The sequence below is a fragment of the Cervus elaphus genome, chromosome 15, assembly GCF_910594005.1.
Source record: "Cervus elaphus chromosome 15, mCerEla1.1, whole genome shotgun sequence".
Classification (NCBI taxonomy): Eukaryota; Metazoa; Chordata; class Mammalia; order Artiodactyla; family Cervidae; genus Cervus; species Cervus elaphus.
This window is the reverse complement of record NC_057829.1, coordinates 63,597,889-63,622,002: the sequence shown is the minus strand read 5'-3', so window position 1 is coordinate 63,622,002 and position 24,114 is coordinate 63,597,889. Positions and strand designations below refer to the sequence as shown.

The 24,114-nt window shown below is 46.0% G+C and overlaps 1 protein-coding gene across 4 annotated transcripts in view; it reads right to left on the bottom strand.

Moving 5' to 3' along the window:
• Positions 1-1,237: 1,237 nt before the first annotated feature.
• Positions 1,238-24,114, bottom strand: part of CNNM1 (cyclin and CBS domain divalent metal cation transport mediator 1) — a 64,879-nt gene continuing 42,002 nt past the window's right edge. For 2 of the 4 annotated variants that reach the window (XM_043926541.1, XM_043926542.1), the window contains 5 exons: positions 16,232-16,395; positions 7,520-7,676; positions 7,202-7,351; positions 5,089-5,190; positions 1,238-3,885 (listed from right to left, as the gene is read on the bottom strand). In XM_043926541.1, coding sequence (XP_043782476.1) covers positions 3,806-3,885; positions 5,089-5,190; positions 7,202-7,351; positions 7,520-7,676; positions 16,232-16,395 — 653 coding nt within the window. In that variant the 3' untranslated portion in view covers positions 1,238-3,805. The remainder of the gene's footprint in view (positions 3,886-5,088; positions 5,191-7,201; positions 7,352-7,519; positions 7,677-16,231; positions 16,396-24,114) is intronic. The other 2 variants (XM_043926543.1, XM_043926544.1) reach the window with 1 other exon arrangement.

The following is a 24,114-nucleotide window of genomic DNA, read 5'->3' as shown; positions in this document are numbered from 1 at the left end:
GCATGAGTGCTGGGCCGATCCTACCTTTGAAATTCACATAGAACCCTCAACAAAATAGTTATTAGTATCATTTATTTAAGGCTTCCCTCATGGCTCAGAAAATAAAGAATCTGCCTGCAATGCAAGAGGCCCGGGTTTGATCCCTGGGTTGGGAAGATCCCTTGGAGAAGGGAAAGTCTAGCCACTCTAGTATTCTGGCCTGGAGAATTCCATGGACAGAGGAGCCTGGCGGGCTATAGTCCATGGGATCGCAAAGAGTCGGACATGACTGAGCAATTAACATAACATAATTTATTTACTGTTAATGAAATAACAGCTGGTGCGAGTGGTAAAGAACCTACCTGCCAATTCAGGGGACATAAGAGATGCAGGCTTGATCCCTGGGTTGGGAAGATCACCTGGAGTAGGAAATGGCAACCCATTCCAGTTTTCTTGCCTAGAGAATACCATGGACAGAGGAGCCTGGTGGGCGACAGTCCAGGGGGTTTCAAAGAATCGAACACTACAGAGCATGCGCGCACAGTGAACTTTACAGCCTGTGGGCAGCTCCTGGGAAGAATCCCAAGCAGTCCTGGTGCAGGTCACTCACTAATTGTCCTGTGTGCTGGTTGGAGACAGTAGTAGGTGAGAGATGCCAACCTTCCACAAAGTCCATAAATACTTCAGTGACTGCCCACCTGTTGGTTGTCTCCTTGTTCCTGTCTTGGTTTATAACTACTCAATAAGCCCTCCCTGCTCCCTTGTTCCTTTTCCCAGCCTCTGGTTGGAAATCACTGGAATTGGGCTACTTTGGCTCCTCTCCAAAGGGCCTGCAGAAATGAGCCAGCTAGCACATTGCTTCAAACGCTAGACTGGATCTGGCCCCTAAGACCTTGAACTTGGAAGGCACCCAGTCCAGTACCTCGCAAACACAGGGCTCCGAAAAATGCCAGCCCTTCTCATTTTCATCCTCATGCTCCTTTCTTGTCTAAAGTCACACTCTGGCTTCTCACCTGAGTTTTACTTTCCATTTCTGAAATTTGTTCCTGCAAGATCTTACCCATCTGACATCCCAAAGCAGAGCACAGGGCTTTCCTGTAACCTTACCTGCAACCTCACATCTGGCCTTGAGAGGAGTGCCTCTTCAGGCAGGTGGCCCTCAGGTAAGGTAATTATGTGTGTGCCCCACCCCACCCTACATCTCAAAGGAAAACCACTCTGGAACTCTGAGATGCAGGGGCAAGGAAAACAGCCATAGTCCAGGAAAAGGATTTTTATTTTATTTAAAAATTATTTACAATGTATTGAGCCTTCATAAATACTTTATTTCAAAATCCTCGTTTTTTTTTTTAACTTTTTTTGTAACCTGAAGAAAATCTTGGGATGGGGTGGGGTAAAGGGGGAGGAGTGGTGACAGGCTCCTTAGGGATTTTGCAAAGAGACGGGTGTAAAGCAACAGCAGTGACCTAAGGGGTAATGAAAGGAAGACTAGCCAGGCGGAACCCTTGGGCCAGTGGCCAGCTGGGCAAGAAGACTGCGTGACTGCACACCTTGTTTGAAACAGCATTCACCGGTTTGGGTCAGAGGCACCCAGCACCGAGGGCTGACACTTTGGCTGTTTCTGCCAGGCAAGGGTAGGTGTTGGGGGTGGGTGGTAGCTGTGAGTTATTTACGAGAAGTCATGCACTGCTGAGCCTCAGGCAGGGCCAGGCAAAGGATGTGAAGTCAATAATACACTGCTGAAAAAGGCAAAGTCCACTTCCACATGCTGTGCCCCTCCTGTCTGCAGACACCTGCTGGGGTTTGGTGGGGACCAAGTTACGTGGGTGTACGCTGTAAATACCATAGAGTATGCCAAGGACTTCTGACGACTTCCACTTGGTGGGTGCCAGCTTTCGCCATGGATTTGATGGACACTTGGGAAGACCATTTACAACTAAAAATCTGTCTCAAACTACCCAGTATTCACTTCATTCTGCATTGCAGAAACTCTGGGCTGAAAGTTCCACTAGTTAAACAGTGGATTTTAATACTCTGTGGGTCTGAGAACTTTGAGAATCATATGAAAGCTTTAGCCCTCTGGAAAACACACATAAGAAGGCAGACACTAAATTCTGACAGAGTTAGGGGTTTCATAGACCCTCTGAAGTCCAACAATGGACCCTCTGGAGTGACGGACCCCAAGTTAAGAACCCCTGAGGTAAAGGTTCCCGTGGGTAAGCATTTTCTTTTGAGATGCAAATAACCCAGAGGAATTATCAGTCTCTCCACCCTCTATGTGATTATTGATTGAATGGGTTTGGGGAAGTGGGAGTAATGGTTTTGGAGGAAGATGAGGGAAGCCTGAGAATTACATCCCCAAAGAAAAGTTAGGGAATGGTTTTGAGATGAGCACTGGATTACTGGATTCCTGATCTAGGGAACCCAATGGGTGGGATATACATCAGAAATGGATACAGGTGTCCCAAAGACAACCTTCACTTACTTCCACATGTTCTGTAAGGCTGGCTCTGTGGTTTCTCCTGTTTCCTCTTCAAGCAGGTCTGTGCAGTCATCCTGCCATCTGGTGGTTATGCTTGGAATTGCACCTGTCCCAAGTGAAGTGAAGTGAGGTTCAAGTTGCTCAGTCGCATAGGAAGGATTCTTTGCGACCCCATGGACTACACAGTCCATGAAATTCTCCAGGCCAGAATACTGGAGTGGGTATCCTTTCCCTTCTCTAGGGGATCTCCAACCCAGGAATCGAACCCAGGTCTCCCGCATTGCAGGCGGATCTTCACCAGCTGAGCCACAACGGAAGCCCAACATCAGGTGAAAATGGTGTTGAATGTACCAGCTCTGTCTGGTACTTTATTCAGAGATCTGGTATGTTCTAGGAATAAAGTACACTCAGCTGATTTGATGGAGTGGAGGAAAGGGTGGGGGTGGAGGAATGGACAAAAAAAGAAGAGTGATTCTTCAATGTTCCAGTATAATACACACTGAAGCTGCATGAGAGCTTGCATCCTTCTTGGCTGACCTGGGCACTCTTTGGCTTTTCATGGCTAAAACTTTTCCACATATATATATATATATATTTGGAATTTAAAACCTGAAGTTCCATCTCTGGCTCCCAAATGGGTTTCTCTTCTCCTTGCTCCTCTTCCAGAGCAGATTTACTGAGGGACTGATGACTACTAATCAGGAGCCAAAACAGATGTGTCCCTGGGAAATACAGTGACTTGAGGTTTCATCTTACATTCTTTTCATTCCAGCTGAGACACACCTCCCAGGCTGCTGGAACCCTCTTCTAACAGGAAACTGGTCACCAACAGTTTTCTGTCCTGTAACGTCACATGGCAGCATGACTGAGTCCCGCTGCTCTAATGTTCTGGAGAAATTCTTGGTGCGTCTCCCGAACTAACTCTCCTACCTGCTGCCCCAGCCTCCTTTGTTCTCACCTGCCAGTGGCACCTTTTGACCTAAGGGAAGCATGAAATATGGTGCCAAGGGACACCAAGGAACAGGAAGTGCATCAGGGGTCCTAGAGTGGCATTGTCAGCCTGGGGTCATTTCTTCTGCAGTCCCAGACTGTGCTGTGGACGAGATCATTTTTAGCATGTTCCACTGAGGCACCTCCTTCCGTCACGGCCACCACAAGGCTCTGAGTCAAACTGGAGGTGATGAGAGAAAATCTGCCACACTGACGGCTAGGGGTGAAGAGGTGGTAAAGAAAGCAGTAGGCTGTGTCACCAGTGGGAGGCCTTGGGGAGAAGCAGACGACGGGAGGATGGGTTCTCCCCAGAGCTCTGGAATCTCACGCCCCCAGTGGACGCCGATAGCCCTGTCATGTGATGAGAGGCGTTAAGTTGGAGTTCTCCTCAGAGGTTCTCTCTCCATCTGGTGACCTCTTCCTTTTTCGACCACCTGAAAAACACAGTTTCTAAGGGTCAGTCTGTAAGGCTGGGAGAACATGAGTACTCTCTTGGGGGCTCAAGCGCTCTTCAAAATAGAAGCAGGAGACAAAGCCCTCGATAGTTTGGCAGTAGTCTGCATTGTCTCCAGGTGCTAATATCAGCATATGCACATCTTGAAGGATTAGAAGGCACCTTCCACCTGAGATGACATCTCCAAAAAGCTACACGTCCAGATTAGTGCCAATGGATCGAAGATTTCCTGGACGGGATTGAGCGAAGCCCACACAGTGTCCCAGGAGCATGCCTCCTCATCCCCAGCTCAAATGGTTGCCAGACACCCTCAGAGAGAAGACTGGTCTCACGGACTTTGATGTCCCTGAGCCAGAGGTGGCGGTTATAGCTGGGAGCCATCCCCAGGGACCTACACTCTCTAGATCAGAGGCAATCTCTCTCCTGCATTGGGGTAGGCGGGGGTGGAAGGGTACTCTGTTCCCAGCTCCATTGTTTTTAGAAAGGAGTATTTTTCACCTTGTTCTCCCTGCCATGGACTTCCTTCCACAGAGGATATTGCTGTCCTTTTTACTGAATTTCCTGAACACAAATTTTCTTTAAAAGACCAGATTGTAAGTATTTTAGGTTTTGCAGGCCATTTGGTTCCTGTTGCAACTACTCAACTCTGCCATTGTGGCCATCAATGACTAGTGGGTTCTATGATCCAATAAAGTGAAAGTGTTAGTTGCTCAGTTGTGTCTGACTCTTTGCGACCCTATGGACGGTGGCCCGCCAGGCTCCTCTGTCCATGGAATTCTCTAGGCAAGAATACTGGAGTGGGTTGCCATTCCCTTCTCCAGGGGATATTCCCAACCCAGGGATCGTACCCAGGTCTCCCACATTGCAGGCAGATTCTTTACTGTCTGAGCCACAGGGAAGCCTCCTTATTTTTTATAGGGATGGGCAGGGGAGGAGGTCAGGATTTGATCTGTGGCCATGGTTTACAGACTCCTGCCCTAGACAACTACCCATTGAATGGGACGGATGCCCAAACTATCAAGGGTGCAGTACCTGCCCAAACCCCATTACAGGTTTCCATAATTGTACCTCACTTGGATTCCCAAAAGGAGTCAATGGTTTCTCCTTTAGGAGTAAGATCCTAGCATGCTTTTCATACTAACCAGCTGGTGGGTGGTTTTCATCCTGGTAAAGAAGTACTCACTCAAGGTTCTCAGCAACTTCTTGCCCATGGTTTCCTCCAAGTCGCTGCTGCAGGGGCTGGTCTCTGTGTCCAGGTTGACATGACAACATTCACTATCTGATGCTGAGAAAAAGAAAAGAAGAAAGAACACAAGCCTTTCCACCAGAACACCCAGGGATCCAGGTAGGGTGTTTTTTGCCAATGCTCCTTGGCAGGTGAAAGCTCAAAACCAGAGCCAAGGCAGTGGTGGCTGTAACATAGAAGGGATGTCCAGGAAGACAAAGGCTCTAATTACTTAGCAAGAGGCTTTTTAGGGCCACAAAAGGAACTAAGAAACAAGGGAAGAGGAGCAAGAATCCAACTCTCCAAGCACTGTTAGGTCAGACAGAGAAGAGAACATGAGCATTTCCATTCAGTATCTGCCAGATAAGAAGCACCTTGGAGGACAGGTTGGGTGTCACCTTAACCTTCCTCTCCTTGCATGGACCCTGGAAAATCACAGGGCTCAATAACAGCTAAGCTCATGTGCTCTCTTCTTCCACCAAACCCAGGGGGGATTCAGAGAGCTGCCAGATCTGAGAGCTGGAAAGGGACCCCGGCCCTGACCACCAATGCCTCTGAATCTCACTGTGGAGGCACATGGTGTGGTGGATTGGGCAAGTCATTTCCCTTCTCCAGGCGTAGGCCCTCATGTGTCATATGAGGAGGATGGACTGGAATAATCTCCAAAGACTGGCCCATCTCCTCTATTCTCATTCCTTTGATATCATTTCTTGCTACAGGTGTTAGCCATTAAAATCCATCATTCTAAAACCATCATTCTAAATTCAGGTCCTGGAATTGTGATTATGCAAATCCTAGATTTTCTGAGTTAGCCACAAGCTCAAACATGTTGTCTCAATGACTTCAAAAGTCTATGAGCACTTGTCAGGTCACTGCTCTGGACCTGAGGGATCTCAGTCTTGTGGACTGGGGCGGGTCTGGAGGCGGGATGGGTGCTGGCCTTGGGGTCGTTGGTGTGTGTGGGGGTGCAGAATACATGGAGATGATTAGCAGGCAAGCATAGAAGGATCTCAAGACTGGTGGGAAGCTGGGAGCTTGGAGCAACACTGCAGTCAAGACAGGAGTATTCAGTGTCTCCATGGGAGGTGCTATGATCTCAGAGATCAGGACAGATCCTACAGACTACTGCTAGTCTCAGGGGCTCAAAGAAGGGGAACAGCCCTGCCAGTAAGAGCAAAGGCTGACCTCAGTTTCCTAATCTATGTGCTCAATTGCTCATTTGTGTCTGACTCTTTGAAACCCCAAGGATTGTAACCTGCCAGGCTCCTCGGTACATGGGGATTCTCCAGGCAAGAATACTGAAGTGGGTTGTCAAGCCCTCCTTCAGGTGATCTTCCCAACCCAGGGATTTAACCCGGGACTCCTGCATTGCAGGTGGATTCTATACTGTCTGAGCCACCAGGGAAACCCTTCCTAATCTATAAATTAGGCCTAATAATAACTTCCTAATATTTAGGGAGCACGGTACCAGTACTATGATGTACCCTCCTATAAATGTTATTTCATTTCTGCTCAAAGCTACCCACCGTGAAGTAGCCACCATGATTTTTATCTATTAACATAAGGAAGAATGGGTTTCCTTGGATGTTCAGTGGTAAAGTACCCGTCTGCTAATGCAGGGGATGTGAGCTTGATTCTGGGTCGGGAAGTTCCCCTGGAAAAGGAAATGGCAACCCACTCCAGTATTCTTGCCTAGGAAACACCATCGTCAGAGGAGCCTGGTGGGCTACAGTCCACGGGGACGCAAAAACGTCAGACATGACCGAGCGACTGAAAAACAACAAACATAGGGAAAGATATCTATTAAGTTAAGGAAACTGAGTCTTAGGTTAGAGTAACTTGCCTAAAGTTGCCGAACTTCTAAATGGGGAAGCCAGGGTCTGAATCCAGGTGGAAACCTAGCTAACAATGTTCTGAGAATAAACTACCGCGGATCTGATGCCTGGGAGTTTTACGTGGGGGCTATGGTCCCAGACTTCCCTCACCTGGCTCACCTGGGGCCATACCAGGACCCAATGGCCTTGACCCATTCCCCCTTTACTTCCACGGGACTCAAGTTTCCCTCCCTGACCTGCTCTAGCGGGCACAGCGGCAGGAGACAGCGAGAGCTGTCGCGTGTTCTGCTCCTCAAAGTCGGTCATTTCCTCCTGGGTGAAGGCCATCTCCTCCATCCGCAGGTACACGACCTCGCCGGGGCTTCTCAGCCCATCTGAGCGGCTGCCTGGGGAGGACAGTAAGTGTATCACCTCCCTGCTTTGGAGGAGACCTGGGGCCCCCTGAGAAGAGACTGCAGCTCTGGGCGGGGCCGAGGAGGGAGGCGGGGCCGAGGAGGGAGACGGGCCTTCCCCACCCCACAGCGGCCCAGTTCATCACCTCCCAACCGGCTTACACGGCAGGCTGCTCCGGTGGCTCAGGAGGGTGGCCGCAGGGTCATCCTTGGGAGTCTGGGGTGTGCCCCGGGTCGTGGAGGCCTCCATGTCGGGGGACTGGGGTGAGCTCTCCATGTGGCAGGCGGTGAGCGCGTTCTGGTACTGCTGCCGTGTGATCTGGAAGATGGAGGCACAGAGCTGGGTCGAGGTTCAGGAGAAGTTGGGCAGAGCCCTCCCTGGACCTGGCTCACCTTCCTGAGCTCAGAAGCACCGCCGCTAAGGTGTTTTGGAATCTCTGGCCTTGGTGGCCTGGGATTCATGTTCTGGGGCCCAGCAGTTAAGGGGCAAAGAGGGAACCCCTTTTCCACCAGCGTTCTTCTGCTCATTTTTATTGGCTCTGGACTCTTACACCTGGAGGAACCTTCTCCTGAGACCCAGGAAAGGATGGAAGGCCCTTCAGTTAGCAGGCGGTTGCCGACGGAGAGGTTTAAAACACAGGCTTATGTTGTTGCCAAGGGCCCTCTTCCTAAAGGGCAGTCAGTGAGGACTCAGCAAGAACAAGATCCCCAACTTGTGTAGAGGCTGAAATAAGCAACCTCCATGTGAAGAACATAAACTTTGGCAAAACCACAGATGAAGTCAATTTATTACTACTGTTTTTTCTAATGCCTTCCATAATCATATAGGAATCCATTTAATAAATCCTTCAAGAAAGTAGTGCCAGGAAGAAGCTCCTTTCTGTAGATGCATTATATACTTCCTTATATTGAATGAGGACTCAAATATCCACTAGGTTTCCTTTTTTTCCTTTTATGACAGGAAGCTCACAAATCTATTTATTTGCAGTAACAAACTCATTTCTGATAGTATTTGCATGAAATTTGGCTTGTAATCTCAACTTTTTATTTAAAACATCATTGGGTTATTTATTTTTGGAAATCCTATATATTATTGGAAGTGCTACAAATATACTAAAGAGATGGAACTGATGATTCGATTTTCAGACATTGGTGAAGGCTCTAGTGCTAATGTTATGCAGAAGAGTTTGCTTTGGCAGACAGACATTGGAATATGAGACTAAAACTTTCCATCCATTCGGTGCATTATGGCTTACAGAGCACTCAGGAATGCATTATCTCCTTTGGGCACCATGGCTGCAAGGGGGTAAGCATGAGAGGTCCTGTGATGCCCATTTTACAAATAAGTAAATGAAGTTCAGAAAGGTTGGGGATTTGCCTAAGGTTTGACAGTTAGCAAGCCTTCAGAGTTCCAGCCCTGAGATGTGCATTCTACTTGGGAAAGTGCTATTCATTCTCAGAGGCCAGGAGATGGAAGGCGAGGTGGGACTGTAGAACTCCAAGTTCTCTGAGGAGAAACTCCAGGGTCTGATAATGGGCAGGATCTGCCCTTGCAATCTGGGCATTTCAGTTTAAAGGGCCTTTGCTCTTGCTGTCCAGGGAAAAGCATCTGAGCTCATCTCTGTACATTGTAAACGCACCTGGCTGCATTAGGCTGCCTTTCACAAAACTTTAGGGGAGGTCCCTCCAAAACTGCTATGTTGTTTTGGGGGCCCATAGGCATCATATGGGAGAAGGCAATGGCAACCCACTCCAGTACTCTTGCCTGGAAAATCCCATGGATGGAGGAGCCCGGTAGGCTGCAGTCCATGGGGTTGCTAAGAGTTGGACACGACTGAGCGACTTTACTTTTGCTTTTCCCTTTCATGCATTGGAGAAGGAAATGGCAACCCACTCTAGTGTTCTTGCCTGGAGAATCCCAGGGACGGGGGAGCCTGGTGGGCTGCCACCTATGGGGTCGCACAGAGTCAGATACGACTGAAGCGACAGCAGCAGCAGCAGCAGGCATCAGATGACTGAAGAGAAGTAGGACACATGGTCTGAGCCAAAATTATTATCAAAACTCAGTCTTCTAATGTTACCATGGGTTTCTAAAAGTGAAGCTTTCTTGGGAGTCTTGAAGGTTCTCCTGGCTTAAACGACAGGAAAATGTCCTAAATGACTCTTGGTAAGCCCAACAAAGCACTTGATATTATTCTATTTGGGTTCTTTTAACTAGTTTAGATTTGGCTTCCAGTTTAGTTCCCTGGTGACTCAGATGGTAAAGAATCTGCCTGAAATGCAAGAGACCTGTATCAATCTCTGGGTCAGGAAGATCTGGAGAAGGGAATGGCTGCCAACTCTAGTATTCTTGCCTGGAGAATTCCATGGGCAGAGGAGCCTGGCGGGCTACATATAGTCCATGGGGTCCCAAAGAGTTGGACATGACTGAATGACTAACACTTTCACTTTTTCACTTTTAGTTAAAGACCAAATTATTCTTCGCCTAAAAAATATGGTGTGAAACACACTGCCTATTCAAGACAAAGGCATTGGGCAATGTCTTGGTTACCTGCTCTAGAGAACTCACAGCCTTGCTTTCACAATGCTTCCTCTTTTAAGTTAGAAAAGTCACAAACAAATATGATGTCAACGAAAGTGAAAGTTGCTCAGACATGTCTGACTCTTTGAGACTCCATGGACTGTTGCCTGCCAGGCTCTTCTGTCCATGGAATTCTCCAGGCCAGAATACTGGACTGGGTAGCTGTTCCCTTCTCCAGGGGATCTCCCAACCCAGGGATCGAACCCAGGTCTCCCGAATCACAGGTGGATTTTTTACCATCTGCATCAAAGTGTCACTTTAAAAGAAATTTGAGAAGGCACTAGTCAAATGTATTCAGGAAATCTCCCCAGCTGCATTTCTAGATTCAAGCATCACTTTTTGTCAGTTCCTTCCTCCTGTTCACCTGTGAAGCCTCTTCTACCTAGCACAGTACTATCCAAGAAAAATATAATGTGAGATCACATAGGTAAAAATTTTTTTGGCCAAGCAGCATGTGGGATATAAGTTGCCTTACCAAGAATTGAAATTATGCCCCCTGCATTGGAAGCACAGAATCTTAACCACTGGACCACTAGGGAAACCCCCACATAGGTAATTTAAAATTCTCTAGTTGTCAAGTTTTTAAAAAAGTAAAAGCAAACAGGTGAAATTAATTTTATATATTTCATTTAACTTAACATATCCAAAATGGCTTCACTTCAATGTGTCACCAATATAAAATAATTAATGAGGAATCTTACATTCTTCTTTGTATCAAGTCTTTGGAATCCAATATGTATTTTACATTCTAGCAAACCTCAGTTTGGATGAGCCACATTTCATATGCTCAACAGCCACATATGGCCACTGGATTCTGTATCAGACAATGACGGTCCAGATCAACTAAATAGCTCTGCCCAGTTTTGACAATCCAGCCTTGCATGGTCACAGTGTCCCCCTGCTTGCCAGCACAGAATCACTGGTCCGGCTCAGCCCCTCTTTTACATTCCTTGAGTGCACCATATTCATTTGCCTTCCATACCCCTTCCTTCCTTCTCCCTTTTGGCCTTGCCTTCACTTGCCTTTTAGTCTTTCCTAATTCTTAAAGGTCCAGTGCATTCTCCAGCCAATACAATGCTTAAAATAAAGTGTCATATGATTTCATAATCAATTAGAAACTACCCTGCATTGGTCACTGTCATTTGACTTATGGTTCTTTTCCCCAATTATATTTCTTGAGTACAGCTCATGATGCCTAGAACCATTGTTAACTGCTTACCAAATAGTTACCAATTGGCACCAAGCGAATGAAACCACTGTTCAAAGGACACCATGTTCTTATTCTCTCTTCACTACTGTAGCTACCATTTCTTAGCAATAGCTTGAGTTCAAGTTGTCTTTTACTCTAGCCAGTTAAGAACTCAAGTGTCCTCTAAATTACAAAAGAAATGGAGATCAGTTGACCTTGAAACTAACAGGAGTTAAGGGTACTCTTTGGGACATTTTGACTTAGCAGTCAATGCATCCAGAAGTTCACCTTTCAGCCAGAGTGATGTTTCCAATCCTCTTATGATGTTCTGCTTACATTTTCAACTCTTGGGTGGTTTACTCATCCCTCAAGGGCTTCCCTGGTAGCTCCTTGGTAAAGTATCCACCTGCCAGTGCTCGAGATGAGGGTTTAATCCCAGGTCAGGAAGATCCCCTGGAGATGGAAATGGCAACCCACTCCAGTATTCTTGCCTGGGAAATCCCATAGACAGTAGAGCCTGGCAGGCTATAGTCTGTGGAGTCGCAGAAGAGTTGGACACAACTTAGCGACTTAACAGCAACAGAAATTCATCCCTCAAAACACAATTTTGCAATTTAGAGGTTCTGCCTCCAGATGGTGATGGGGCATCTTGGCCATGGTTACACAATTCAGGCTATACAACATCTGTCAAATGTTCTTAATTGAAAGGTGATATTAATATTTGTTGAATAAAGAATTCCTAAAAATTCTTTGGTACCTTCGTAACTTATTAACTCCTATTAATCATGGCTTTGCGGCTTCCCCGGTGACTCAGTGGTAAAAAATCTGCTTGCACTGCAGGAGACTTAGGAGACAAGGGTTCGATCCCTGGGTTGGGTTGATCTCCTGGAGGATGGCATGGCAACCACTCCAATATTCTTGCTTGAATAATCCCATGGTCAGAGAAGCCTGGTGGGCTACAGTCCATAGGGTCACAAAGAGTCGGACATGACTGAAGTGACTGAGCACACACACACACACACAAACAAACACAGACACAATCATGGCTTTAATACCTTTCCCAGATACTCACTGGATACTGGATATACCTTTCTTTCTAATCTTATATTTAACTCAGATTACTCCTGGACTGAATGAACAGTTCTAGAACTTAGTCTGTTGGACAGGAAAAGCCTCTGCAGCCAGTCATAGGGGCTTAGGCCAGTGAAATCACCCTTGAGCTTTCTCAAAAACTCTTCATATTAAAAAAAAAGGTGGGTTTGAGGAGGTGAGTAAAAGAGCAACCTGAACATGGCCCTAAAAGTCCATTCAGTCAGGAAAAAAATGTCATCTTATATTAAAAAACAAAACAGAAAAATCAAACCCTTAGGTTAAACAAGAGCTTGAACTTACAATGTTCCCTTCTGTAGAACAACCCATTGCAACTGAAGTTTTTAAGTGACTTGAATCACAAGTTGAAAGAGATTTCTGAATAATATTTTACTAGGTTTCTAGCCTTCCCTAAACTTCTACCTCTGACACGTAGCTTTCTCAATTTCAAAATATCTAGGGAGACAAAAGGACCATGTGCAGTGATGCCCCGCTGCCCCAGTCACAGCAAGGCCCTCTGGCCTGAGATAAAGGATGACTGACACCTGTACCTGAGAATTGACCTCGGATTTGGAGTTCTCAGCACACCACTGGCTCACTGTCAGGAAAGGGACTTTCCTTTTATGTTCCTTGTTATTTATAGAATGTTCCATTTGTTTTTAGGAGTGGATACATGAGATATGTGAGATCAATTTGTAAATTGTAAATCCTTACAAACTTAGTGCTGGGTATTCATCCTAACACATTCCATTTTGAGGAATAGCCAAATCCATCTCCTAAAAGTGCTCTCCAAGCTATGCACTCCCAGAGATGCTTCAGAAAACTCTGGGCTTATCACAGTTGCTCATTAAACATGACACCTCAAAATCTCCTTCACTTTTCTCTCCAAAGTCTTATATGGATTTTCTCGACTTATGATAAAAGTGGTGTTATGGACTGGATGTTTGTGTTCCTCCAAAACTCATACGCTGAAATTCTAACTTCCAAGGTGATGGCATTAGGAGGTAGAGCCTTGGAGGTAGTTAGGTCATGAGCAGGGAGCCCTCATGAATGCGATTGGTGCCCTTATAAGAAGGAAGCCTACTTCCTCTATCTCCCTATCTCCCTGCTCCTTACCACCACATGAGGATACATAGAGAAGACAACCATTTTCAAACCATGAACTGGACTCTCACCAGATGCCACCTGGATTGACCAGCACCTTGAACTTGGAGATCCAGCTTCCAAGAACTGTGAGAAATAAATGCGGTCTGAGTCACCCAGTCTATGGTAATTGTTATAACAGCTAAAATAGACTAAGACAAGTGGAAAGACCTGAGAAACAAACTTAACAAAAATTCCCAATGCACTTAAAACAGAATCCAGACCCTGTGCTCTGGCCTAAAGATGCCAGGTAACACTGCTACCCACACTCTATTCCCAACTCACGTCAGCCTCTGTCTGCACATAATGCGCCAGGCCAAATATCCTCGGACCACCAAACTCTTTCCTGCCTCTGTCATTTCTATCTTGAACATTCTCTCCACAGTCCCTTCCAGGTCCCAAGAGAAAATTTTCTTTTCTCAGCCTGCTCTAATAACCATTTCTAAAGCAGCCTCCTTGCCAACTCTGCCCAGGCACTGTTTATCCCATGATCTATTTCCTTCAGAGCCTTCATCACTCTCCTAAATAACCTAGGTTACTGATGTGGTTACTTGTTTATCACCTTTCTCCTCCTATGAGCCTGGAAGCTCTAGAAAAGCAGGAACTCGCAGTCTTGTTGACCACAGTATCTCGTTGATGCCTAGACACTGCTGAGCACGGGCAAGTGGTCAGTAGATACCTGTTGAGCCACTGACTCATGTCATGACCTTCAATTTCTTTTCCCACAAACCATGTGCCCAGTACTACCAACCACTGAGTTAGCACAGCAGAATGTCTCTCCTCCCACTTTTTCCTACCCCACTTCTGCGGATGGTCTACAATGACAGGGCTTCAGGGCTGGAGGCAAGAGGGAGGAGAATCGTGGGCTGTGGTTTTCTGAGGTTCAACCTCATTGTCACGATAGACTAGTTAAAGTGTCCACAATTATGCATACCGTGCATACTGTTGGATACTAAAGCACTTTACCTTGGCTCCATCAGCTCTGATTTTCCTGAACTCTCTCAAAGCCCAGTGACTTGAGGGGTTGGACTCTGGAGACAGAGAGACTTAATCTTGCAGCATGCAGCTTGGTTCTGCCACTTCCCAGCTATGAGAACTTATACTCCTCAAACTTCCACGTGTATGTATGCTGAGTCACTTCAGTTGTGTCTGATTCTTTGTGACCCCATGGACTGTAGCCTGCGTGGCTCCTCTATCTGCAGAATTTCCCAGGCAAGAATACTGGAGTGAGTTGCCATCTCCATCTCCAGGGGATCGTCCTGACCCAGGGATCCAACCGGCATCTCTTATGTCTCATGCATTAGCAGGTGAGTTCTTTACCACGAAAACCACCTAGGAAGCCCCCTCAAGCTCCCACTTCATCTATAAAATGGGGATGACAGAGTACCTACCTCTTAAGGTGGTTGTGGGACTAAGTGGATAATTTAGATCAAGGACTTAATGTGCATAGCACAGAGCACGCTACCAACAGTCATTACCCCAGCCCACTCCAGAGGTACGGCCCCTCCTCTGGTAACTAACTCTCCACGGTTACTTTTATCAATGATGTGTATTTTAGTTCAGGGTGTCTACAGAGTCATGGAACACAGAAAGCCAGTCAGCACACATCACCCTCAAATTATCAGGGTGAGTGTTCTGAACAGAAGGAAAGGACCTTCTCCCACCTTTGTGATTCAGCACACCATCATCTGGCCTGCAACCGGGATGACAGTCACCAAGTAAGCACGTTGGGTGTTTAGTTGGACTCAGGTAAATGGGTTCCCTTCTGATCTCAGGCCAAGTGTGTAATGATTTGTGGAATGCTAGCAAACAAAACCAACAAAATAAAACCTATCAAAGCAAGAGAAAGGAGGAAATCTTAGAATATGTTTGTCTAATATTAAACTCAGTGAGGGGTATGAAGAAACAGCTTTCCTTAATTACAAGGTGATAAGCATTGCTGCCTCTTTCATACTTGCAAAGTGATTCTCTTCAAATAGCTCAGTGACAGGGCAAGGTGGTATGATAATTACTACAAAGATTTTCAGCTAACATAACAGGCTGCATTGTGTTTTAGATTTCTAGATAATAATATGTGAAACCTTATACATATGTAAGATCATAGCTGGAATTCCCAGGTGGCTCAGTGGTAAAGAATCTGCCTGCCAATGCAGAAGACGCAGGAGATGCGGGTTCAATCCCTGGGTCAGGAAGATCCCCTGGAGGAGGAAATGGCAACCCACCCCAGTATTCTTGCCTGGGAATCCCCACAGAAAGAAGAGTCTGGTGGACTAGAGTCTGTGGGGTCACAAAGAATCGAACACCACTGAGCATGCATGGAGGCACCTGAGAAGTCACTATACACTGTATACTACTATATTGTTGTTGTTGTTTAGTCCCTAAGTCGTGTCCAACTCTTTTGTGACCCTATGGACTGTAGCCTGCCAGGCTCCTCTGTCCATGGGATTTCCCAGACAGGAATACTGGAGTGGGTTGCCATTTCCTTCTCCAGGGATACTCTACTATATGCTTGGTTTATTAATCCCCTGCAAATTTATCTTGAATAAACCAAATCAACCTTGTGCCAGTGATGGGGCAATTAAAGGAAACAGTCCTGCTGGCAACTTCTCTCAGGCAAGCTAATTCCCTATCTCTTCCTGCCTCAGTTTCTCCACATGAAAAATGGGGAGACAGTCATGAACAACCAGGGTTCAAAGGAACAATAATAGTGACAAATAATGAACAGAATAAAACTGACTGGGGAGAAAAAAAAAAACTGGCTGAAACCAGGGCCTTTGGAGAGCCGAGGTATGGTGTTCACGCAGCATTCTCTTGGAATGGGGAACAGAAGGCTGCAGGGTGGGGGTGAGCGGAAGGCCCTCTGTGGAGTTACCTTCACGAACTGCACGTCGCTGAGGATGTGGACCGAGTAGTCGGGCGTGTAGAGGTTGTTGCTGCTGCTGCATAGCTGGGTGTTGCTCCCCCCAAAGTCGCTGCGCTCACGGTTTGGAGACTCCGAGCGGTTCAACCCACTGCAGCGGGAAGGGGACCGGTTTACTGCAGATGATGAAAGAGGAGATGTGGGGGAAAGGCAAGGAGGGTGGGGTGGGGAGGCAGTAGGGGGAAAAAAAGAGGGAGAGAGAGGAAGGGGTGCTGTTTACTGAGGTCCCGCGGGACATTTAGGTTATGGCAACACGGGGCCCTCACCTCTCCCCTCAGAGCCCAGGAAATGCCCTGCTGCTCCGTTTATGAATAACAAATTCAGACCTCTGGGCTCCACTTGGCTCAGGCTCCTTCTCTCCCCATGACCTCTACCAGTAGGGAGCTGGGTGGTCCACTGCCTTTCTTGGTTCAGGGGTAAGGAAGGGCAAGAGATGAGGACCCTGCTGAGAATGTGGGTGGCTACTTGAGACCCATGAGACCCTTTATTAACCAAAGTGAGTTGTTTTATATAAACTCCATTCACAAACCTTCTTCCAGAAAGGCTGAAGCCTTAGGTTTGCCCTAAAAACCACCTGGCAAGCACAGATAACCAGCCCTCACTGTGGTGAGGCATTTCAGAGGGAATGTCAGGCCTGCTCCATAACTGGCAGGCAGGGACCAGCAGAGGCCCACAAACCATGTGGATAGATATTTAAATCACATCAATAAACTGTTAAAATATGCTCTATACTTCTCTTTGACAAATATACCGTCTTAACAACCTAGTAGGCCAGGTCAGGCTCCTTAGATTTTTGTGCCAGAAAATAGGCTGTAGGGGAGACCCTGCCCTGCCCTAGGGCTTCCCGGCCTGGTCTCCTAGAGCTGTCTGGGTGGAAAATTCAGGATTCCTGTATCTGAAATATGTTCTAGAAGGAAAAACACAGCTCTGGGTGGTATACATCCCTTTGGCTCTGTGAACTACTTGCCCCATAGACAGGAGGTGGAGCTGGGGAAGGCCAAAGTGGGGCCCCCTCTGGGGGGGGGGTCTCAGGCAGGGCTCTCTCTAGGCTCACAGGCTGGAGGCTGGAATAATGCTCCAGACCTTCTGTCAAAGGCCTCCTGAATATTCTGAGTCAGTCTCTTTTTCCATTTTCAAGAACAATTTCTTGGGAAAGTTCAATTATGACCGTATCACTTGGTTTCAAAATGGACTGGGAACTGCCCTCCCAGAATCAACAGAAGAGAGGTTCCTAAGGTGATCCCAGCATTATCTCCACCACAGAATAACCCTGAGTGAGACTGCAAAGCCCTTTCCACCGCTCTGCATCCCTCTGACACCACTCTGCATTTCTTCCCAAGAAAGAGAAGTGGGAAGCTGCAGCCTCTCCTAACACAGTCAGTTCAGGGGCGCCATTGAAGAGCCTGATTGTTTAGAGATTAGGCTCCTCGGTTCCTTCAGGGAAGAACCTTAGGAATTTAATTTTGTTTCTTAAGATAATGCTGCCATCAATCAAAATGATTAGCATCTCTTTGGAGTGACTTCCGGAGGTCTGATGGTCTGTTTAGCTGTCAAGCTGTTACTGTTGTCTGGCAAACCATGTAGAGGGAAGATTAAAATGACAATATGTTGAATCATTTTCTCATTAGAGCCAGAATAATCACTGCCTTGATCAGATTATAGAATTAAGGGTTCTACCTCCAGTCTTTCCCTTCTCAGTTAAGTGTTATCCATATATACACTGTTACTTGAACCAGAAACCTGGGAGTCTCCTGCGACTCCTGCCAATCCATCAGCCCCACATCAGGTCTCTGTCTCCGCTCAAGTCCCAGTTACTGTCACTCTTGCCTAGACCACAGTCTGGTCTCCCCACTTATAATCTCATAATCTGTTCTCACCTCAGCTGTCAAAAGCACATTTTAAAAACACAAATCAGGGGACTTCCCTGGAAGTCCAGTGGTTAAGAATCTGCCTTGCAAGGTAAAGGACACAGGTCAATTCCTGGTGGGGGAATTAGCAACTAAGACCACATGCCACAGCTGGAGAGTCTGTGTGCTGCAACAAAAGATCCTGAGTGCCACAACCAAGACCTGGTGTAGCCAAATAAATAAATATTAAAAACAAACAAAAACACACAAATCAGCTTCCAGTTGAATCTAAGCCCCCCATGACTTGACCCTAAGCCCTAAGCCCCCCATGACTTGACCCCTGCTTTCCCATCTGATCTCCTGGGGCTCTTCCCCACCTTGCTTGTTCTGCTCTAGCCTACCGGCCCCCCTGTGGATCCTCAATCATGTAAGCCTCCCCCACCTCAGTAGATGCCATTACCCCTGCTCCCCTTGCCCTCATTTTACCCTCATGCCCCCTTTTCTCTCCTCCTTTTAGCCCTCCAATCCCTGCACTCACTTTTCAGTCATTAGGTCTCAGCTGAACTATCACCTTCTCTGAAGACCTGGTCTGGCTACCCTAAGAATATTCCCCATATTTTCCTCAATCACTGTCCCCTGTTCATCCCTTTAAAACAGTTTTCACAAGTTTTAATTAATTACAGGTTTGTATTTATTTGTAACATCTGCTCAGTTCAATGCTAAATTCCATGAGGGCAGAGACCTTGTCTTTTCTGGTCATTGTTGTACATCCGGTATCTATCACAGTGCCTGGCCCAGAATAAGCGCTCATTAAAGAAGGATGGAATGAACAAGTCAGCACCTAACAGTCCCTGAAGGAGTTTTAATTTAGAATCTAAATTTTGTTTTTAAAAAGGTTTCAGAGCTTTTAGTCACTCTGGAATCAGAGAGCCTTTTCCAGCAACCTAAGTCATTCCCGGTAGACTGATTTCTTGAAGTGAGGGGTGGGCAGAAGGACTGCCCAGAAATGCACTGCCAAGGCACCATAACTTGAGGAAGAGGCCTCAGGAAACATCAGAACTTTCTGTTTGTCTGTCTATTTAATAAGAGTGTGTGAAACCAGGAGTCCTGGAGTCCTGCTTACCAGCTGCGTGACACCAGAGTGACCAGGGGACGAGAGGAACAGTGATGGTGATGTGGAGAACAGAATAAAGCACCGATGTGACTACAGAGCAGCAGTATTGGGCAGAAAATGACCCATTTCACATTTGGCCCTGGTCCCTTGAAATAAATGGACAAGGTCTGGCTTGACCCACTATGGCTGTTCTGAGGTGGTGGCTGACTGAGTCAGTTGGTAGTTCTTTCTCAGGTCTGGCTGTCATGGAAAAGGGGGCAGGCAGTCCTGCAGGAGTGTGGCTTCCTTGGTTCGAGAAGAGTCTGGAAAACCACACCTTGATCTGGTAGGTTTTGTCTTCAACTCAGTTTGGAACAAAGAGAGTGGGTGTGAGCAGGGGTTTGTGGCTTCAGTTACCCTGAGAAATAACCACTGTTCATTGATAATCCTCCACTTTGCCTGGTGGGACCTGTGCCCCACAACCCCACACCTCTGTTCTATATTCTCATCCCTTATGTCATCATTCAAGACAGCTTCAGCAAGGCTGATAGGGAAATATATTGTGCTTACTAATCAACTTCCGCTTACTTACAAGCTATGACAAACCTAGACAGCGTACTAAAGAGCAGAGACATTACTTTGCTGACAAAGGTCCGTCTAGTCAAAGCTATGGTTTTTCCAGTAGTCATGTATGAATGTGAGAGTTGGACCATAAAGAAGGCTGAGCAGTGAAAAACTGATGCTTTTGAACTGTGGTGTTGGAGAAGACTTTTGAGAGTCCTGTGGACTGCAAGATCAAACCAGTCACTCCTAAAGGAAATCAGTCCTGAATATTCATTGGCAGGACTGATGCTGAAGCTGAAACGTCAATACTTTGGCCACGTGATGCCAAGAACTGACTTACTGAAAAAGATCCTGATGCTGAGAAAGATTGAAGGCAGGAGGAGAAGGGGACAACAGAGGAATGAGATGGTTGGATGGCATTACTGACTTGATGGACATGAGTTTGAGCAAGCTCCGGGAGTTGGTGATGGACAGGGAAGCCTGGCGTGCTGCAGTCCAAGGGTTTGCAAAGAGTTGGACATGACTGAGCGACTGAAATGAACAGAATTAACTTCTGCCTGAATCACTTCCACTTGCTGTTGAAAACAGAGGAAACAGTTTCACCCCTGTTCTTCCCAAAGCTCTCATCTTCACTGGCACCCAGCGCAGGCATGTCACCCTGCTGTCACTCATAGGGCCCACACGTCAAACACAAGCAACATCACTGTTGTGCTGGGAGGAAAAACATGTTTCTTTCTTTTTTTTTTTTTTAAGTAAAGACAATGCTATTGAAGATTTATTCATAATATCCCAAAGGATTCCCAACACCAAAAGATACAACTGTCTTACAAAGGTTGGGTCTATAAAAGCCATCTTTAAAATGAAAAAGGAATCTTCATTTCATGACAAAGAAAGTCCCAGCCCATCTGACTGTGGTGCAAGATCAATGATTTTATGTCCCAGAGCCTGACATTCCTCAATAGGTAGGATGCTGATGACTCGGCATTTTGGTAATTGTGCACATACACTCAGAAGTTTTTGAGCAAGGGAAATGGAAATGCTTTTAATAAAAAAAAAGAGAGAAGAAATCAGTAACAGACGAGTGTCCCAGCAGCATGGCAAACTAGTTCAAGTTGTATAATTCCCCTTGGCATTTTCTAAGAGCACAGAGGCACAGCTTGGGGGAGTGAAGAGAGAAGAAAAATTCTAAGCACAGAGCAAAGAGGTCTAAGAGGCGACGGACTGGGCAGTGATGCATGAAACTGACCACAGGATCCCTCAGCAGGGCGCAGGCCAAGCTGTTGACATCTCCCTCGCCCATCTTGTTCTTACATCATGCTCTCAATTTGGGTGGAGAAGTGTGGCAAGCTCATTCCTGCAGACTTCATGTGGTTAGCCTGTAAGGTACATCTGTCCTGGATGGCAAGTTGGAGTTCCTGAGGTTGGGTGGAGAAGACATTGGGGTAAAATCGGGTTGGGGTGAGAGAAGGGGTGGAAGAGGTTTTTAAAGTGCAGTCAGGGCTGGATGGAATCTCCCCTCATTCTGCACGGATAGGCAGGGGCCCTGAAAACCTAGACACACCTCTGGGACTCTTGCTTTACTTGTGACACCTGTGCCCAGAGCTTTCGCAACTCTATCCCAGGAACAGGAGCCACGCACAGAAGAACACCTCATTCTCCTTTTCAATCTGGGGATGTGAGAAGAGGTAGGGTTCAGCAGCTGCCTGCTTACATCTTTCCGAGTCTCACTGAGGGACAGCCCAATTTGGTCATCGTCACTATGCCACAGGCCATCTGTGTTTTCTTACTGGATGGGGGAATTTAATTACACAGGCTTATAAGAGTACAAACTAGGATTATTAAAATTCATCATCCTGGGGTACTATTCAACATCAGACAACCAAATGCCAAAAGCTCTCTGTCAAAGCTACAATGTGAACTCTGCAAATCAGCCCAAGTTAGGAGCCCAGATGAACTCGCTCACGTTACATGGAGCTTTAATGGTTCCCAAATGTTTACTACGCAAGAGCCGACCCAAAGGAATATTTCCACTTACCACATTTCACAAAGTAAAAAGATTATTTTTAGGTACTTCCTTTATATTCTGGGGAAAAAACTATCCTCACTGATCTCAAAGTACATTACAAATGCAACTGGGCATGGAAAAAGGACCCTTGCTTGAGGCCTCTCTCTTGCTTTTGTTCTTTCATGGATTCAGAAGGACTGTCATGGGGAACTTGAAATCATCTCTACCACCAGGAGAAGAAAAAAGGAATGAATCCAGGGAGAGAGAATGATAACTGTAGTGGGGCTGTGTACTCTCAGTGGTTTTATTTTTAAATGAAAACACCTGCAAATCTGGCCAATCACAGCACACTCTGGAGGTAATCCACACACACTCTGCTCTCCTTATTTCACACTAAGTCTCAACTAGAAGGAAACTGCCTTTGCATAATGGTGGCAATATTTGGAGTAGGGACCGCCGGCCTCAATCCAAGGTGAGTACCATAGTTCATTAGCACAGCTGCTTTCAAAATGCAAACAAGTCACAGCCCTCTAGAGGGCACAAGAGGCCTGCATTCAGAAATGCAGTGAGGTCCCAGGCAATAGAACAGGGCTTAAGGGAGTTGGATTCTGGTACTCAGCCCTCTACATCCTAATTACACCTCTGACACTGACCCAATGGCTTAATTTCTTAAAGCTGTTTCCTTACCTATTGTTCCCAAATAATTTCTTCTCATCTCCTAAGGTGGTTGTGGGGATTTAAAAAATAACCAGGCTTTTTAAAAAAACTTAAAAGCCCTCTTAATTTCCAGGGACTCCCCTGGAGGTCCAAAGGTTAGGACTCTGTGCTTCCACTGCAGGGGGCATGAGTTCAATCCCTGGTGGGGGAACTAAGATCCCGCCTGCCATGCGGTGTGACCAAAAGATGGGAGTAAGATATAACATGTGTAAATTAATGTATCTGGGTAATAAATCAAGTATGGGGCCAGAATGTGCCCAGAACTGCTTTCTGTAAATCCAATGACTGAGGCTTCTTCTTCTGCTGATACGGAACAGAAGCAAGAATGACTGGAAATACTAAATTATAGGATTATACTGATGAACAGAACTTCCTTCTGTTAAGTAGGAAGTTATCATTAACTAGGTTGTCTGATGAGCTGAGGGTTAATTTTTAAAAAGTATGTCCCTGCTCTCATGCTTTCATTCTTCTTTTTTAACGCTTTGATCTTTTTAGTTGAAAACCTTTTAAAAATGTGCATCTTCCCTTTCTGCTGAAACTAAAGAGCACATTATTCATTCACCAAGACTCCCCACGTGGGAAGGATCTTGAAGGTCCATGATGTGGTTGTTTCTAATTTTGCTGGCATGTGGGAGTGACCACTCAGCTGGTAAGGGCAACAGATTGGCATCTCCGATGGGCCACTCTCCTGTAGTCATCATAAAGGCATGAGCTCCCACAAAGTGAGAAAAAAAAATTTATTTCTTGGTGGAAAATCACCATGAAGTAAGAGAGAAAACTGATGAAATTGGAGAAGGTGGTTAATTTGTCTTATACAGATAAACATGGGAACCAGATGGTTTTTGATGGAAAACTCTGATTTGTGAGAAAGTAGAAGTCAACATAAATAGTTCTGAAGTTGCAAATGTGGGGGTTTGAGGTCACAGCCTATTTGAATGTTGAGAATCTACTATATACACAGTGAAATACAACTGATTTCTTGATGATGAGGCTATGGTGGGGCCTCAGAATCACTACCATAGCATTGGAATAAGGAAGACAGATGTAGAGGGTGTGGGAAATTGGATTGTGCTTTAACTTCAGGGTAACTTAAATAAATCCTTAGTTTGGTCATTATTTTCTCCATGAAACTAAGAGATCAACTTCTAGGGATTGAAAAAAAGAAAAAACAAGCTCTTAGCCGATTGTTCAGATTTATTACATTCTACTCCATCTTTGAGTTATAGTATGGAGCTGCTTTACCTGATTAAAAAGAAATTGGTAACTTTTCATTAACAGGAGAGGTTAAACCTAATGAAAAGTTGTTCTGAAGTTTTTAATATAGCATCCTTTTGTGTGAGCACAGCCAGTGAGATTATGGTCACTACACTGTAACATTTCTAGGAAGATGAGGTGGGGGTAGTGGTTAACTGAGGTCAGAGACTACATAGAAGAAAAGACAGAGGAAAAATGGAAATAAAGCATAGCCTTTCATTGTTTTCTCCCATTTTTCACCTGCTGCACCTCTTATCCCTCCTTTCTGCAGTCAAACAAACGACAAGGAAAAACTCAAACCATTCCCCCCCAGCCCTCCGCATTTCTCACATGGATGCACACAGACATATCCCTG